Below are 15,653 nucleotides of genomic sequence, written 5' to 3' on the forward strand. Positions count from 1 at the left end.
AAAAAGTCATTTCAATTTAGTCAGATTACTATTGATCCAAGTTATCAATTCATTAGGTTCACTTAATTATAAAGTAGTTTAAAAAGTTCGTACCAAGTAAAACCCAACAGATTGTATGGAGTCATTACTTATGGCATTCACTCTATCTGACCAGCAGGGGGCGACAGCAAATCGCTTGTGTTGAGTTGTTGACTTTACAGCAGTCCCTCATACAGATCATGCGTGTTGTGACAGTGGAGAGGAAGAACTCCCCTCAACCAGGAAGAAACCTCCAGCAGAACCAGACCTGGGCTCAGTACCAGCAGCCATCTGCCATGACCGACTGGAGCTGAGAGAAGACAGAGGAGAGACACAACAACAGGTCAACTGATCAGGAGAACTTTCCATGTTTGTGGAAATGAAAAGGAGAGGGAGAACGGTGTTAGAATTTAATATATATTGATTTTTGAGAATGTTCTTGCATTATTTTAGCGTTATGGTTATGGCATTTATTATGAGAAGGCTTAGACTGGCTTATTGTGATCTGTCTGTATTTATGCTGCTGTTTGTCATTTTCTGTTTCTACTACATTATTTATTTCAACTGCTTTTGTTTTCTCAGTTATTTTTCTGTCCATAGAAGCCACACCTGGTCTGGCGTTGATTAGCGGTGGTTGCTTCCTGGAAAGGGGCATTGGCTGACATGATGCGGCCATCACCTAACCGTTCTCCGTCTCCTTTTCATTTCCACAAACATGGAAAGTTCTCCTGATCAGTTGACCTGTTGTTGTGTCTCTCCTCTGTCTTCTCTCAGCTCCAGTCGGTCATGGCAGATGGCTGCCGGTACTGAGCCCAGTTCTGGTTCTTCTGGAGGTTTCTTCCTGGTAGAGGGTAGTTGTTTTTCTACACTGTCGCTACATGCATGCTCTGTATGAGGGACTCCTGTAAAGTCAATGACTCAACACAAGCGATTTGCTGTCGCCCCCTTCTGGTCAGATGGAGTGAATGCTGTAAGTAATGACTCCATACAATCTGCTGGGTTTTGTTTGGAACAAACTTTTTAAACTACTTTAATAATCAGCTGAGCTTATTGTACTAGTAATTTGAGTACATGTGATTGAACTAAAAATACTTCAAAGTGCATTGAGATGACATTTGTTGTGAATTGGAAATATATAAAATTGAACTTTCAAAATAACAAATGAGCCCCACCAATAAACAATATAGAAAAACAAACAAAAAACCCCAACAACCAATACAAGAAAGTTCAAAACCCCAAAAGTAGATACCAAAATATTAAAACCCCCAAAAGTAGATATCAAAACATTCAAACTCCCAAAACTAGATACCAAAACATACAAAACCCCAAAAGTAGATATCAAAAAGTTAAAAGCTTAATTATAATGTTAATTCACAACAATGTCGTCGTCAAGGCATTTTACAAAAAGTCATTTCAATTTAGTCAGATTACTATTGATCCAAGTTATCAATTCATTAGGTTCACTTAATTATAAAGTAGTTTAAAAAGTTCGTACCAAGTAAAACCCAACAGATTGTATGGAGTCATTACTTATGGCATTCACTCTATCTGACCAGCAGGGGGCGACAGCAAATCGCTTGTGTTGAGTTGTTGACTTTACAGCAGTCCCTCATACAGAGCATGCGTGTTGTGACAGTGGAGAGGAAGAACTCCCCTCAACCAGGAAGAAACCTCCAGCAGAACCAGACCTGGGCTCAGTACCAGCAGCCATCTGCCATGACCGACTGGAGCTGAGAGAAGACAGAGGAGAGACACAACAACAGGTCAACTGATCAGGAGAACTTTCCATGTTTGTGGAAATGAAAAGGAGACAGAGAACGGTGTTAGAATTTAATATATATTGATTTTTGAGAATGTTCTTGCATCATTTTAGCGTTACCATGGTTATGGCATTTATTATGAGAAGGCTTAGACTGGTTTATTGTGATCTGTCTGTATTTATGCTGCTGTTTGTCATTTTCTGTTTCTACTACATTATTTATTTCAATTGCTTTTGTTTTCTCAGTTATTTTTCTGTCTGTAGAAGCCACACCTGGTCTGGCGTTGATTAGCGGTGGTTGCTTCCTGGAAAGGGGCATTGGCTGACATGATGCGGCCATCACCTAACCGTTCTCCGTCTCCTTTTCATTTCCACAAACATGGAAAGTTCTCCTGATCAGTTGACCTGTTGTTGTGTCTCTCCTCTGTCTTCTCTCAGCTCCAGTCGGTCATGGCAGATGGCTGCCGGTACTGAGCCCAGTTCTGGTTCTTCTGGAGGTTTCTTCCTGGTAGAGGGTAGTTGTTTTTCTACACTGTCGCTACATGCATGCTCTGTATGAGGGACTCCTGTAAAGTCAATGACTCAACACAAGCGATTTGCTGTCGCCCCCTTCTGGTCAGATGGAGTGAATGCTGTAAGTAATGACTCCATACAATCTGCTGGGTTTTGTTTGGAACAAACTTTTTAAACTACTTTAATAATCAGCTGAGCTTATTGTACTAGTAATTGGAGTACATGTGATTGAACTAAAAATACTTCAAAGTGCATTGAGATGACATTTGTTGTGAATTGGAAATATATAAAATTGAACTTTCAAAATAACAAATGAGCCCCACCAATAAACAATATAGAAAAACAAACAAAAAACCCCAACAACCAATACAAGAAAGTTCAAAACCCCAAAAGTAGATACCAAAATATTAAAACCCCCAAAAGTAGATATCAAAACATTCAAACTCCCAAAACTAGATACCAAAACATACAAAACCCCAAAAGTAGATATCAAAAAGTTAAAAGCTTAATTATAATGTTAATTCACAACAATGTCGTCGTCAAGGCATTTTACAAAAAGTCATTTCAATTTAGTCAGATTACTATTGATCCAAGTTATCAATTCATTAGGTTCACTTAATTATAAAGTAGTTTAAAAAGTTCGTACCAAGTAAAACCCAACAGATTGTATGGAGTCATTACTTATGGCATTCACTCTATCTGACCAGCAGGGGGCGACAGCAAATCGCTTGTGTTGAGTTGTTGACTTTACAGCAGTCCCTCATACAGAGCATGCGTGTTGTGACAGTGGAGAGGAAGAACTCCCCTCAACCAGGAAGAAACCTCCAGCAGAACCAGACCTGGGCTCAGTACCAGCAGCCATCTGCCATGACCGACTGGAGCTGAGAGAAGACAGAGGAGAGACACAACAACAGGTCAACTGATCAGGAGAACTTTCCATGTTTGTGGAAATGAAAAGGAGACGGAGAACGGTTAGTTGATGGCCGCATCATGTCAGCCAATGCCCTTCTCCAGGAAGCAACCACCGCTAATCAGCGCCAGACCAGGTGTAGCTTCTATGGAGAGAAAAATAAATGAGAAAACAAAAAGCTTAGTTTCTAACTAAACTTTTTAGTTAGAAAAGGTTTAGTTTCTAACTAAACTCATTGTTTAGTTAGAAACACCAGAGCGCCACCTTCTGGCCTCTCTCCAGATCAGTTCAGTTCAGAGCAGGGAACTGTTTCTGGCTTTGTTTTTTCCCCTCCGTGGGCTGCCACCTTATCGTGGTGGAGGGGTTTGAGTGTCCCAGTGATCCTAGGAACCATCGGAGGCCTGGTACCTCCATTTGGGTCGGGTCTGCTGGGGCAAACGGGTCCTAGGTGAGGGATAGGACCAAGAGCAGCCCAAAGATCGCTTAGAAATATAAACACAGAATGTTTCTATTTATAAATGGTGATATGGACAGGGTCCCGCTTACAACCAGAGCTATAGACAGAAGTCAGAGTTTCTCCCAGTGTTTTATCAGCCTGGTGGGCTACCAGGCTTTATTCCCTCCCCCCCACTAGGCTATGGGTTATTTTAAATGGTGATTTTTTTTTCCACCAGTGACAGTAAAGACAGATTAAAGTAAATGTTTATAGTTGAGACATTGAACTGACTGAGGAGTTGTGAACCAATTGTGCCGTCCCATCAGTTGCCCGTTGGCTTCACACGCAGTTATTTTGGGATTTCCCTCCGTAATTTCCCCTCAGAAAGCACGGCGGGAAATCCACGCTTTCTGATTGAGCGGCCTCCTCGTTTTTTTTTTTTTTGTACTGTTGTAACCATTAAACAATCTTCCCTTCAGTTCAACCTTATAAGTAGAGACACATAGTTGATGTTACCATCATACAATAACTTGCAATTACATATTGGCATAGGTCAGTGTAATTTTCACAGGTGGTGAAACATTATTGTCAACAGCTGCTGAAAGTAACTAAAAAAGTTACATTTAATGTAACTTTACTTTCCAAATCAAGTAATCAGTAATTCGATTAAAGTTACTTTTTCAAAGTAGCTATGCCATCACTGTTTATATCTAATGTGAAACAATAAGGCACACATAGCCAGATCACTCATTCCCACAGTTTCACATGACACCATTGATACTCAAACGTCTGGCACATCTTTTGGCTCAAAGAAAGTGCCACTCACAATGTGGCTCTGACGTGTGATTTGTCCTAGTCCAGTATTCTGTCTGTGTGATGTCTGCTGCCACCTCCTGATGATTTCACTTCACTGAAGAAACAGACAAATCACATTCAAACGACTGAAATCTTTTAGGAAACATTAAGAAACCCTTTTTATGTATCATCTTGTGAAAATGTTTCATCTAATTTTCTAGCATTCACTGTTTTGCCTTTTATTCTCCATGTTTCCTTGTTTTGCTCTATTTTGTTCAAAAAGCCAATTCCAATCCTTCTGACATTTAGAGTCCTACACCATAAATCAAAAAATCTATTTAAAGCAGCAGTGGCCCTGAGTAAGGCAGACCTTCATTTGCATCCATCTGCAGACACACTGAGGGTTTCTTGAAATTACAGAGTTTAATTCAGCTTAGTTTGACAGACTCTGAGAGAAATTAAGCCTTCTCATATTTAGAGCAGCAGCAACCACAGTTTCCTTTGTTTAAACGGAAGACAATTCGAGAAACAGGTGCATGCAAAACAGCAGCCCCAGGAGGATGACGCACCCCAAGTCTACAACAAATCCTGTAAGTGCATTTAATGTTAAATCTATCGATGTTTTGTGTTTGATTCTGTAGAAAACATGTTTGCTCACTACCCTACTAACTGGATATTAATAAGCTGCAATGTAGTGCTTTCTATCTTATCAACATTGCTCTGCCTAAGCTTTTCAACCAATATGTCTGTTATACACACGGTTATGTTGAAGCTATGACATCAGAGTTGCATATAAAACATTAATATTCCTGTTGGTTCTTTCGGCTCAGTTTAAGAGTACTCTGTTGATGTGTTTTCATATATTGTTTCTGCTTTTGTTCACCTTGTGTCGAGGTGGATGTAATTATCGTCTTGTGGGAAATGCCAATCATGCACATTTCACACAAGTGTCACAATTGCTTCTCCTTTCTCTGGAGGCTAAAATGCTGATGTCACATTTCATAGGTTGAAGATGTCTAAAGAATGTGTAGATTGTAAGTAAACATAGCAAACCGAACTGAGTTAGTTGGTAGGTGCACAAACAGTCATTTGAAGAAGTATTTGCCCCTTAAAGACTTAAAGGTTGTTTGCACAGTTAAATACAGTTCACATTTCTTTGTCAAGTGTACATAGAGTAGAGTAGAAATCAAATAAACACAGAATAGAAATGTCCTTTATTGTCCCACAATGGGGAAATTTCTGTGGAACAACAGCAAAGTGACAAATACATGTTTTAGATTGTCAGTCTAATTATTAATTGGTTGAATTGCCCTAGCAGCACCCAGGTCTGACCTGATGAAGTGACACTTTCCAAACTGGTAGGTCACAACAGAGCCTAGAACAACATGTATTCCTCAATATTCTGGTCAATATGGCAGAGTTCAGAGGCTAAACCCACTGTGAGGTCCAGCTCACATTTTCCATAAGGGATCTTGATGATCCTCAAGATCTTTGAGAAAATAATATGTGGAATGTTAGAACAAAGTGTAACATTTGGAAGGTGTGTATCCTATTTCAGTTGTAAAAATGAATAGCATTTCAACAAAAGACAGTTTTATTTTGCTGACAGTCAAATGTGGTAATGATAGTATATCATAATATTGTATATCAGATACACAATATTATGGGGCTACTTGCTACTTTAGAATCTATATGGCTTCTCATAATTGGTAGAGCCATGAATTCAGAAAATCCTAAGGGAGAAAAAGACCTCAAGCCTAGCATAGACTTTAAAATTTCAAAAATAATGTCGGACTTGATTGTGTCATATGGTGCAAGTGAGATGCTGTAGAAGCTGCTGTCACACTATATGACATAAAGTTGCTGGGACACTATCGTATCAGACCTATCCAACAGACATATCAGTCGATCAATAAATGAAAATCCAGTTGTAACTGTCAATGTGCTTATTATTGCAGTTATGTGCTTAAAAGAGGAAGAGGAGTATAGAAGCAAAAGGAAAGAACACAATTTACCGGTGCAAATGTCAACATCTGAAGGCTTGAACAGGTCAAGAATCAGACGTTAGTCACAGCACCAATCATATTTTCCCAGAACGCATCACACACTGCTTGATGCTTCATGTTTGATGCAGGATGTTTTTGGTGAATAGGTGTTTAAAGCATTTGTCACACCAATCGTTTTTGCCTGGCAAAATATTTTGGTTGAGATAACCACACAGGCTGAACCTGAATTTAAGTACAGTCCTTCTCTGGATGGTTCAAATAACAAAATTCAGTATTTTTGTGGCCTAGTTAAAGTCTGGACTTCAATCCAATTGCAATCCCATAGTGTGAAACAGGTTGCTATGCTTAAAACCTCTCCAATGTGGCTAAACAATCAATTCCTCAGCAACTGGTTGGCACTTAACACAAAGGGCTGATGGCAGTCGTTGCCGCCAAGGGTTCCGAACCAATTATTAGGGTTAGAAGCTCAAGTTTGTTTGGATGTCTTATTTCCCTCAATTAAGAAAAAAAATGTTTGTTGATGACAAAGTTCATTTAAATAACTTGTGGAAAATCAGAAGAAATCTACAATGGAGCAAATTCATTTGGACTATGCAGAGGACTACACTCTGCAGTTAGGAATGCTACCCTGCGAGGGGTGGAAAACAATGGCAAAGTGGGAGGAGACAGAATGACAGAGAGAGAAGCTGAGAGGAAGCTAGAGAGCCAAGACAGGAAGACAAACCAGTGTAGCAGGTTTGCGTCACTGTACTCAGTCCATCATGCAAAGCAAAGAGAAGAGCAACAAAGAGAGGAGTTAGATGCTGATGTCACCGCTGAGCGCTGTCCACATCTACCAACATGATGGCTTGGGATGTGATCAGAGGACACGTTTTGTGAAGGTACGGTTGGTGTTTATGTAAATAAGCAACTTTGTTTCTTTATATTAATGCAGGTTTAAAGTTTTATCCCAGGTTACACAGATGGGAGGCTTAGGAAGCCTGCAGCACAGGTGTTTCTGTAAGCTGACACTCAGACTCTCCTACACTGGAAAGCACCTCTGAAGTCCATTATTAAGAAAATACATACTGAAATATAAGCTTAAAATGCTTCAAACCTTGACAAGTTATAGTGCTTTCGGTTTTTAGACTTTATATTTGAATAATTTATTGGATTTTTTTCTTATCAGTCATCGCTCTGGAATAGTTTCACCTGCTGGAAATGCCTGTTATGTTGCTGCTTTATACTCAGGTCAATGATAAGACATTGTCTGGCAGCAATATTATCTTTCTCTCAGTGGCCTGTATGGAAATTAGGGTGGCTTTGTCATTATCTGTTGTTGCTATGTCTGCTTAAAGTATATGAATCCACTAGCACAAGATTTTTCACTTAGTTTGACTGTCTCACTGAGACCGATACACATTGCATAGAGACTGGTGCTATGGTAGTGAATCAAAACATTGTTTTTAGCTGAGTAGGATTGCTGTAAGGTGAGTTTTTCCAGTTTTTGGTTCAGGTTTAGCCAACAGGTTATCTTGAGCTTGTTGGCTGTATAAACAGATATTATGGTGTGTGTCGAAAGCAGAGAACTGGTAAAGGATTGGGTGTTTTATTTTACTTTGAGGAGAATGTCGTGAAGCAGTAAAATATTGTAATATTAGAAGACTGAAAAGTTCAAAGTAAGTTACGTTTTTTTATGTTTTCCTACCAGTTAATATAGATTTTTTTTACAGTGGCCTGTAAAAATATCCATACAACTTTAATATGTACACAATTTCATACATTACAGTTTTGTTGAAATACTAACACAGTTTCCACATAATAATGAAGTGGAAGTTAAAAAAAAAAAAAAGATGTCGTTTTGTTTTCTTCACAAATACAAATCAGAAAATTTTGGCCAGCACAGGAATTAATGTGTATTTAATAATTTTTGCTTTTGAGTTACGTTTCTTCCAACTCTACAAAAAAAAAAAACTTCAAGTTGTTGGCAAAATATCTCAAATTTAGTCATACTTAAAAGAGAGAGCCTGTAACAGTAGTTTTTAAGTTTTGTCACAGATTTCCTGTTTGGATTTAGATCTGAACTTTGATTAGGCCATTCAAACATATGATTATGCTTAGATCTAAAACATTCAATGGTAGCTCTGGTTGTATTATGGTCCTGTAACAAAAATACAACTTCCTTTCAGTAGCCCTGTATTTAGCTCCATCCATCTCTGACTAGTTTTTGTCATCCTGCTGAAGAACAGCATCCCCATCATCATGCTTCCTGCCACACAGTTTTTTCATGTTGATGAACATATTCAAATTTGGTTTACTCTACAGGTTTGCTGTATTGACTTCTCTAACACTGGTCTTGGTCTTCCAACTCTTTCATAAAGGAAAGGATCTGTTAGATGTGCTCCTTGGTAGTAATGATGCTATTTGCTGACTGTTTTTAAAAAGCCTCATCTTAATAGTACATCTTTATTTATGCTGCAATCAAATTATATATACACATACTCTCATTATTAATAAGGTAACTGCTGCAGGCTCTTGTTTGATTTTATTTATGGGTTTTAGAATAGGATACAATTGCTTGCCAAGCATTTTATATTTTTATTCATAAAAAATGAAAATGTAAAGAAATTGAGACGTTTCCCTTCTCCTTCCTAGATATGTACAAGTTTGGGTGGTCTGTCGCATCAAATTCTATATACTTTATTGGAATGACACATTCCAAAAAAATACATTGGAAAGTGTCATTTTCTATTACAAAAAGCAATATTTTTGCTACTTCAATTGTTCTCTAGTAAAAGCATCTCTGTTACATCCTATATTTATTGATCACTGTGAGCCTGTTTGACTGTTTCTGCTATACACGTCAAAATGTATAATAAACACTGAACACTAAAAATTTACCTTTTTATATTTGGCAGGTCCTGGAAGTATGTCACTGAAGCTGTGAATTGAAATTTGAAGTCTCAGAAAACAAATTCAGAAGAGGAACCAAAGAAGACAATCTAATTGTCAACCACATTTAGGGATACATCCAGAGAATTTCATTTTTGAAATAAGCTTTTTCCTTTTTTTTTCTTTTTTCTTTTTTTGCAAAAGTCCTTCAAAAAGACTGGGATCTGTCAAACACCAATTTCTACTTTTTTCTTTTTGAGAAACAAAATTTCATAAAAAAAACAATTCTGTTTTTAACTCTCAAACAATGGACTTGCTCCCACCTTCAACAAGTGAAGATATCCCAGAGAGTACGGGTATGCGATTCACTGTCCGCTCAGCTAACTCTCCTTCCTACAGTCTCACTCGTAGGTCAGGGGTAAGGAAGCGACTGACAGCTGAGAATGCTGATGACACCGATTGTTCAAACACAAAAGAGGACTTGGGTTTTGTCTACCAGAAAGACATCAACCAGAGTGATGCAGTTGAGAGAAACCCCCAAGAGAGTGGGACTGTTGTTGGAGGAAGCCTGGCACTCCATGGCTTGGGCAGGACAGAGGGAAGGGGAGGCAACCTGCCAAGCAGAAGTATGAGTTTAGACTTGAGATCAAAGTCAAGAAGTCTATCTAGGACTACCACAGCTGGCGAACCCAAATTGCTTGGTAAAACAGAAATTAGAGGTTTCGAGGAACAAAGGACAGAAATTGAGAAAATACAGAGAGGTGGGACTTCTTCCTCAAGTCCTACTTACTTTGAAGACAATCACTCAGTAAATCACAAAGACTTTGCAGACAGAGTCGGTAAGGCCAACACACTTCCTGTCAGATTTAAGACCGAGTCCAGGCCTGCCTCGAGGCTTGACTGTCCGTCAGGGCCCCAAGGTGGGCAGAGCATCAAAGAACGCATACAGAAACTCTTTGAATCTGCTGGTGATACAACAGTTGGGGGAACCTTTCCCAGGCGGTTCTCATCGTGTGATGACTACAGTCCAGTGAGAAAAGTGGCAACCATCTGGGCTCCAAAGGAAGAAAATCATCCAAGCTCTGAGACGTTAGCTTCTATTGAGACAATCAAACTCAAAGAGAGATCAACAGAGACACGTAGGCAAGAAGAGTTAAGTAGCAAGTATTTAGAGGAAGATGGTTACAGGAGGGAGACGATAGAAATGGGCACAAAGTCCTTGGATAGAGCTAGGAGCAGGAATACAGTTGCAGGTCGAATTAGGTCTGCCAGGACTGGAACTGGCATGGCACAGTCCCAAACATTTGAAGGATCCATACTTGCACAAAGAAGGTACAACCAAGAAGACAAAAAAACAGACGTGACTGAAATAAGTAAAGCCCAGAAGGGCAACAAAGAAAGAGATGAAGGAACAAAACAACAAAGTAAACCCAGGAGTGGAATTGCAGATGACATTTTTTATGCAAATCCAAGTGAGGGCACCCTGCCATCGCCAGAGTGGAAAAAACTTCCAGAGATTCTGTCGGCCCCCTCTTCAGCCAGCGTGAGAAATAAGATAAGTCAATTTGAAGCTCTGACACAGAGAGCAGCAAGCGAATTCCAGATCCCAAGGCGAAGTATGTCTGTACAGGCACAGCCCTGCCAACGCCAAGAAGGGGTTAAGAAGAGTGGGTCCGCAAAATACATAGGTGAGCGAAACTATAAGTGGGAGACGAAGACAGATGGAAGCAGTGAAAAAAGGATGATGTTTGCATCAGAGAAGTCTTTATCACTGGTTGACTTTGGATTCAAATCAAGAATGTCAGAGACAGATTCAGGTAATTTATTAGACAGAAGGAAAAACAACTTATCCAAAGATTTAGGTCAATATTACAGCCACAAGAAAACTTTGCACATCCCTCTTAATGAAGGAGCGGAAAAGCGCAGCAGATTTCTTTTCTCCGAGGACTCAAACTTGAGAGACACTGTGACATTAACACATACATCAGACATGCAGCCAAGGCCACAGTGGCAAATTTTTTCACCAGTTAGTGATGATGACAAGACTCCGACAAACACCCCTCTGAACACCCCACCATTTCTTTCACCTGTCGAAGAACCAGAGGATTTCTTTCCCATTGCAGATAACACAAGCCTTCATGTCACTGGACAAGAAGACAAAGCTAAAGATACAGACTCTACTCTTTCTCCTCCGGTCATTCTCTCCCTGACCAGTGAGCCAGATTTTTCCCAGACCAGCAAGTTGGACGTTTTCTTAACAGACAAAGAAAAAACTAAAGATAATGAGTCCCTAGATCGCCCTCCTGACACTTCTTACCAAAACAACTTGTCGGATGTCGTCTATTCAAATGTAAAAGCAGAATTACCTACAGGGAGGAAACAGCTATTGGATCTGAATGCATGGATAGCCGGCCTGGACCCAGAGTACAAAAACTGGAACGAATACATGGGGGAGTGTGAGGATGATGATGAAAGCACACAGAAGGATGATGATTCAAACGACTCTGACTCTGGGGATTCCTCGGTGACCATAACCAGCAACATGAGCCAGTCAGAAAACAGGAGTTTCAGCCTCAGGTAGCTTATGTTTGAATTATTGGATTTCTTGTTTCATGGAAGTTGTACTTAAAGTGACTTACTTGTTTTTTTTCTCACACTCCTTCTGTATCAGTCTTTCAAACTTGTGCAACTTCTCTGGTACTGACGTCGAATCAGATAATGACAACGATGATTGGCAGCTGCCAGGCCGACGATCTGCCTCATTTAGCTCAGATGTCTCTGCCTTTTCCTGTGTCTCTCTGCTTCCTACTGATGAGCTCGACAAGCTGGTAGAGGAAGTCAAGAACCTAGGGGACGAAACATTACAGGTATAGACGTTGAAGAATTGTTTTATTATCTTTTTATGCCAGTGATTTAAACAAATGATAACTGAAAAAAAACAGTTATCATTTGCAGTTTGTGTCCAACTTCAGTAACTAAGGCAAAAAAATCTTCATTTTCTTAGGTGGTGAAAGCTAAACTATTTCTGTCTAGTACTCTCATATAGGAAACATTTGGTCTCGTGTATTTCAGGAAGGAAAGGTGAAACTATTGTTTCCCATTTGTTTGTTTCCAACCAAACTATTGGCCTCTGTAGTAAAAAGCTCTGAATGCTAAAGTGATCCATCTGCATTCCAGTAGCATGTGCAAGGCATGTATGCAAAGCTTGTGTGAGTGTGTAAATGTACTCTGAGGCGTGTAATGTTAAGACAGTGCATTCAAGTTAGACTAACATTTTCTTGAGGGACTCTGCATTTAAATTTTACAATTTTCTTCAAAACTTCATTTGTTTTTGGAATGAAAAGTGTCATGGCACTAATCTTTTTTCTCTTTTTTGCCTGTCTTGCAGGACTACGATGATGTGCATGTAGTGGTTCTGCACAAGGAGGTGGGAGTAGGACTTGGGTTCAGTCTGGCAGGGGGTGTAGACCAAAACAAACCTGTCACTGTAAGAAAACCCCCCATTTCTCTTTCTCGTATGGTAAATGTTAAGACATTGTATGTCTTCATTTTTCTGCTGTGTCATTATTTTGCTTTCAGGTTCACAAGGTTTTTAACTCAGGCGTTGCGGCCAAGGAGGGTTCGATTAGTGAGGGAGACCATGTTTTGTCCATTAACGGCACTGCTTTTTCAAAAAGTACTCACTTGGAGGCTCTGAGGACCCTCAAAAGGGCGAAGAGTAGAGAGATGGCAGTGGTGGTCTTGAGGAAAGGTGACCTGAGTCAGTCAGAGACTCAGTATGAGACAGGTGAGAGGCAATGCTTTACAAAGAGTCTAAACATGCAAGTCTTTGACATTGGAACTTAAAGTTAAGTACAATGTGTGAATTTTTACACTTTAAAGGCCAGCGTGTGTGCATCCAACTCGAGAAGAACAGCGTGGATCTGGGTTTCAGCCTGATGGGAGGTGTAGGGTCCAATCTAGGGAACAAACCACTCACCGTCCAGAAGATCTTCCGGGGTAAGAACAACAAAAACACTATTTGTGCCATTTATGCGGAATAGACCAATATCACTTATTAAATAAAAACTATTAGCAAGTTCCTCAATTTCATCATACCATATTACATTACATTATATTTTATTACATTATGTTACATTACATTATATTATATTGCTGTGTAACAGCTCTCTGTAAGTTGTGGTCATATGGAGAAAATGATATCATAAATCAAATTATTTAAGAATTTGTTTCAGAAGTAAGAAACACAGTCAGCCATGTCTTATAGATCCAAAAGTCTTTAAGAAAACCTAAAAGGTTTTGCAACTTTCTGCATTATTATGAGAGGGGTATACCTTGTGATTTTATAAGTAAACACCAGCTTGTCAGGTTTCTAGCTTTGCTTTGTGCCATAGCATCTCAATTAGATTCCAGTTTGGACAAGTCTGGACTTTGACCTCAAAACCATTGCTGCAATTTAGTGTTGACCTTGATCATTGCCCTGCTACGCAGACAGAGTGTGCTTAAGCTGAAAGTCTTTAACCAAAGCACCAAAATTCTCCCACAGGTTTTTATGGTAGAGAACAGAACGTCTGTTCGTGGTTCAGAGGTGATAAAGATCCCGACGTGTTTGACTGTGATGCTCTTTTTCTGAAATACTGTTAGTTTTAAGGTTGTTGTAACATCTTCTTAAAACTCCCACGTTTGCCTCACCAGCCTGCACAGGATTTTGCTACAAACCTTGGGTGCAGGAAAATCATATATTTAAAAATATATATAAGACAGAACTTTGTTTGTTTTGAGTTGTTTTGTCCTTGAAACTCTATAGGGACACATTTCCCAGTCTATTTTTAGTGCTAACTCATGAACACTAACCTTCACTGATGCAAATAAAACTTTACATGTTGGTTTCTTTCGTGACTTCTTGGACGAGATGTCACCGTCACTCTTGGAAGTCAGAGTCCATTGAGAGAGCCCACAAATGCACAGGAAGAACATGTGCGTTCTGGAACAGTGGTGCTACTTACTATGCAGCCCCTAATACTGAACTTATCCAATAAATGTGGTTTGATTGATTGAAGTATTTTGACGTGGAGGGTGTTACCTTTAATAAATCCAATCGTAAAAAAAAATACCCTGGATTTTGCATTTACTCTGGTTTCTTTATCTGATGTACTATTTGGTGGTCTGAAACATTTAAGTGTGGCCAAAAAGCAAGAAAGTAGTCATATCTGAGGACATAAATATGTCCTTACACTGTATGTGTAAGAGCAGTGACATAAGCGACAGTTCATTTTCACATTTTAATCATGATGACACAAATTAATCTGTCAGTAGTTTTCTCCTGCAATCAAACCATTTGTTTTTTCTAGTTTTATGTATGTCAAAATATTGAGTATGTTGGAAGTATTTTGGTTTTCTTTCTTTTGTGTTGTGCAACACTAGATATATGGGTCTAAAAATTTTAATGATTTAGAAGCTTGCCCTATATGTGTAATATAAAAGATAATATGTGAATTTCTGTTCAGCTTTAATTCAAAATATTAAATAGACAAACAGTGAAATAGCAGTCCCATGCCTGTTTGCTTGTAGCATGAGCTAAGCTAGTAAGGCTTTTAAAAAAAACTTTTAATTGACATCTTCCTGTTAAAATATTTTTTCTTACATCTTTTTTGAAAAAGCCACTGTCAGAAAATTGTATGTAAAATTGTTTTTTTTTTATCCTTTCAGGTGGTCCTGTTGACAAGATGTTCCCTGGTGATGAGATTTTAGAAATTCAAGGCTTCAGCGTGGTGGGGAGGAGACGTCTGGAAGTGTGGAATTTCATTAAAACTCTTGCCTCCGGGCCTGTGGAGGTGGTGCTACGACGGCCAGTTAAAGTTACGAAATTATGAGGACAGTACTGATGCTTCACCTTGTTCACAATTTAAAGAATGTGGACCAACCAGAAACTCAGAGGCTGTACAATTGACGGCTTTGGATCCTGCCATGGAAAATAACTTTTAAAAATAAAACCGTCGGGACTTTGAATGTGTTGAACAGTCATCATGATGGTATGAGCAAAGGAAGTCTAAAACCAGGTCAAAGGTGTACACTTTTCCCATTATGTGTCTTCATGTAAATCTACCTCAAGGCCTGAGATGTTTAGTGTAATAAATTGTATCAATGTGTTACACATTTATAAAACCAACCAACATTTAAAGAGAAAATGTTGTCAATATGTAAAAATCTGACAATGTTTTTTACGCAATGTGTTTTATTGTGAATAACTGCTTTTATTTTGATGTATTTTTAATAAATACATATTTTCATTAAATTAAGTATTCTTAGTTTTACTAGAGAGAGAGGACTATTAACCTGTTTTAT

The 15,653-nt window shown here is 39.0% G+C and overlaps 1 protein-coding gene across 2 annotated transcripts; it reads left to right on the top strand.

The window, feature by feature from the left end:
* Positions 1 to 4,940: 4,940 nt before the first annotated feature.
* LOC116717700 (uncharacterized) lies at positions 4,941 to 15,603 on the top strand. 2 transcript variants are annotated; one of them, XM_032559250.1, is made up of 7 exons: positions 4,941 to 5,021; positions 9,335 to 11,885; positions 11,980 to 12,175; positions 12,697 to 12,795; positions 12,888 to 13,095; positions 13,191 to 13,307; positions 15,018 to 15,603. In XM_032559250.1, the coding sequence occupies exons 2-7, from the start codon at positions 9,616 to 9,618 to the stop codon at positions 15,179 to 15,181; spliced, it is 3,054 nt and encodes a 1,017-aa protein (XP_032415141.1). In that variant the 5' UTR covers positions 4,941 to 5,021; positions 9,335 to 9,615; the 3' UTR covers positions 15,182 to 15,603. The 2 variants fall into 2 exon arrangements, with proteins under 2 accessions (XP_032415141.1, XP_032415140.1); XM_032559249.1 differs by lacking the exon at positions 4,941 to 5,021 and adding an exon at positions 6,094 to 7,318.
* The last annotated feature ends 50 nt before the right edge of the window (positions 15,604 to 15,653 follow it).

Source organism: Xiphophorus hellerii, chromosome 3 (genome assembly GCF_003331165.1).
Source record: "Xiphophorus hellerii strain 12219 chromosome 3, Xiphophorus_hellerii-4.1, whole genome shotgun sequence".
NCBI lineage: Eukaryota > Metazoa > Chordata > Actinopteri > Cyprinodontiformes > Poeciliidae > Xiphophorus > Xiphophorus hellerii.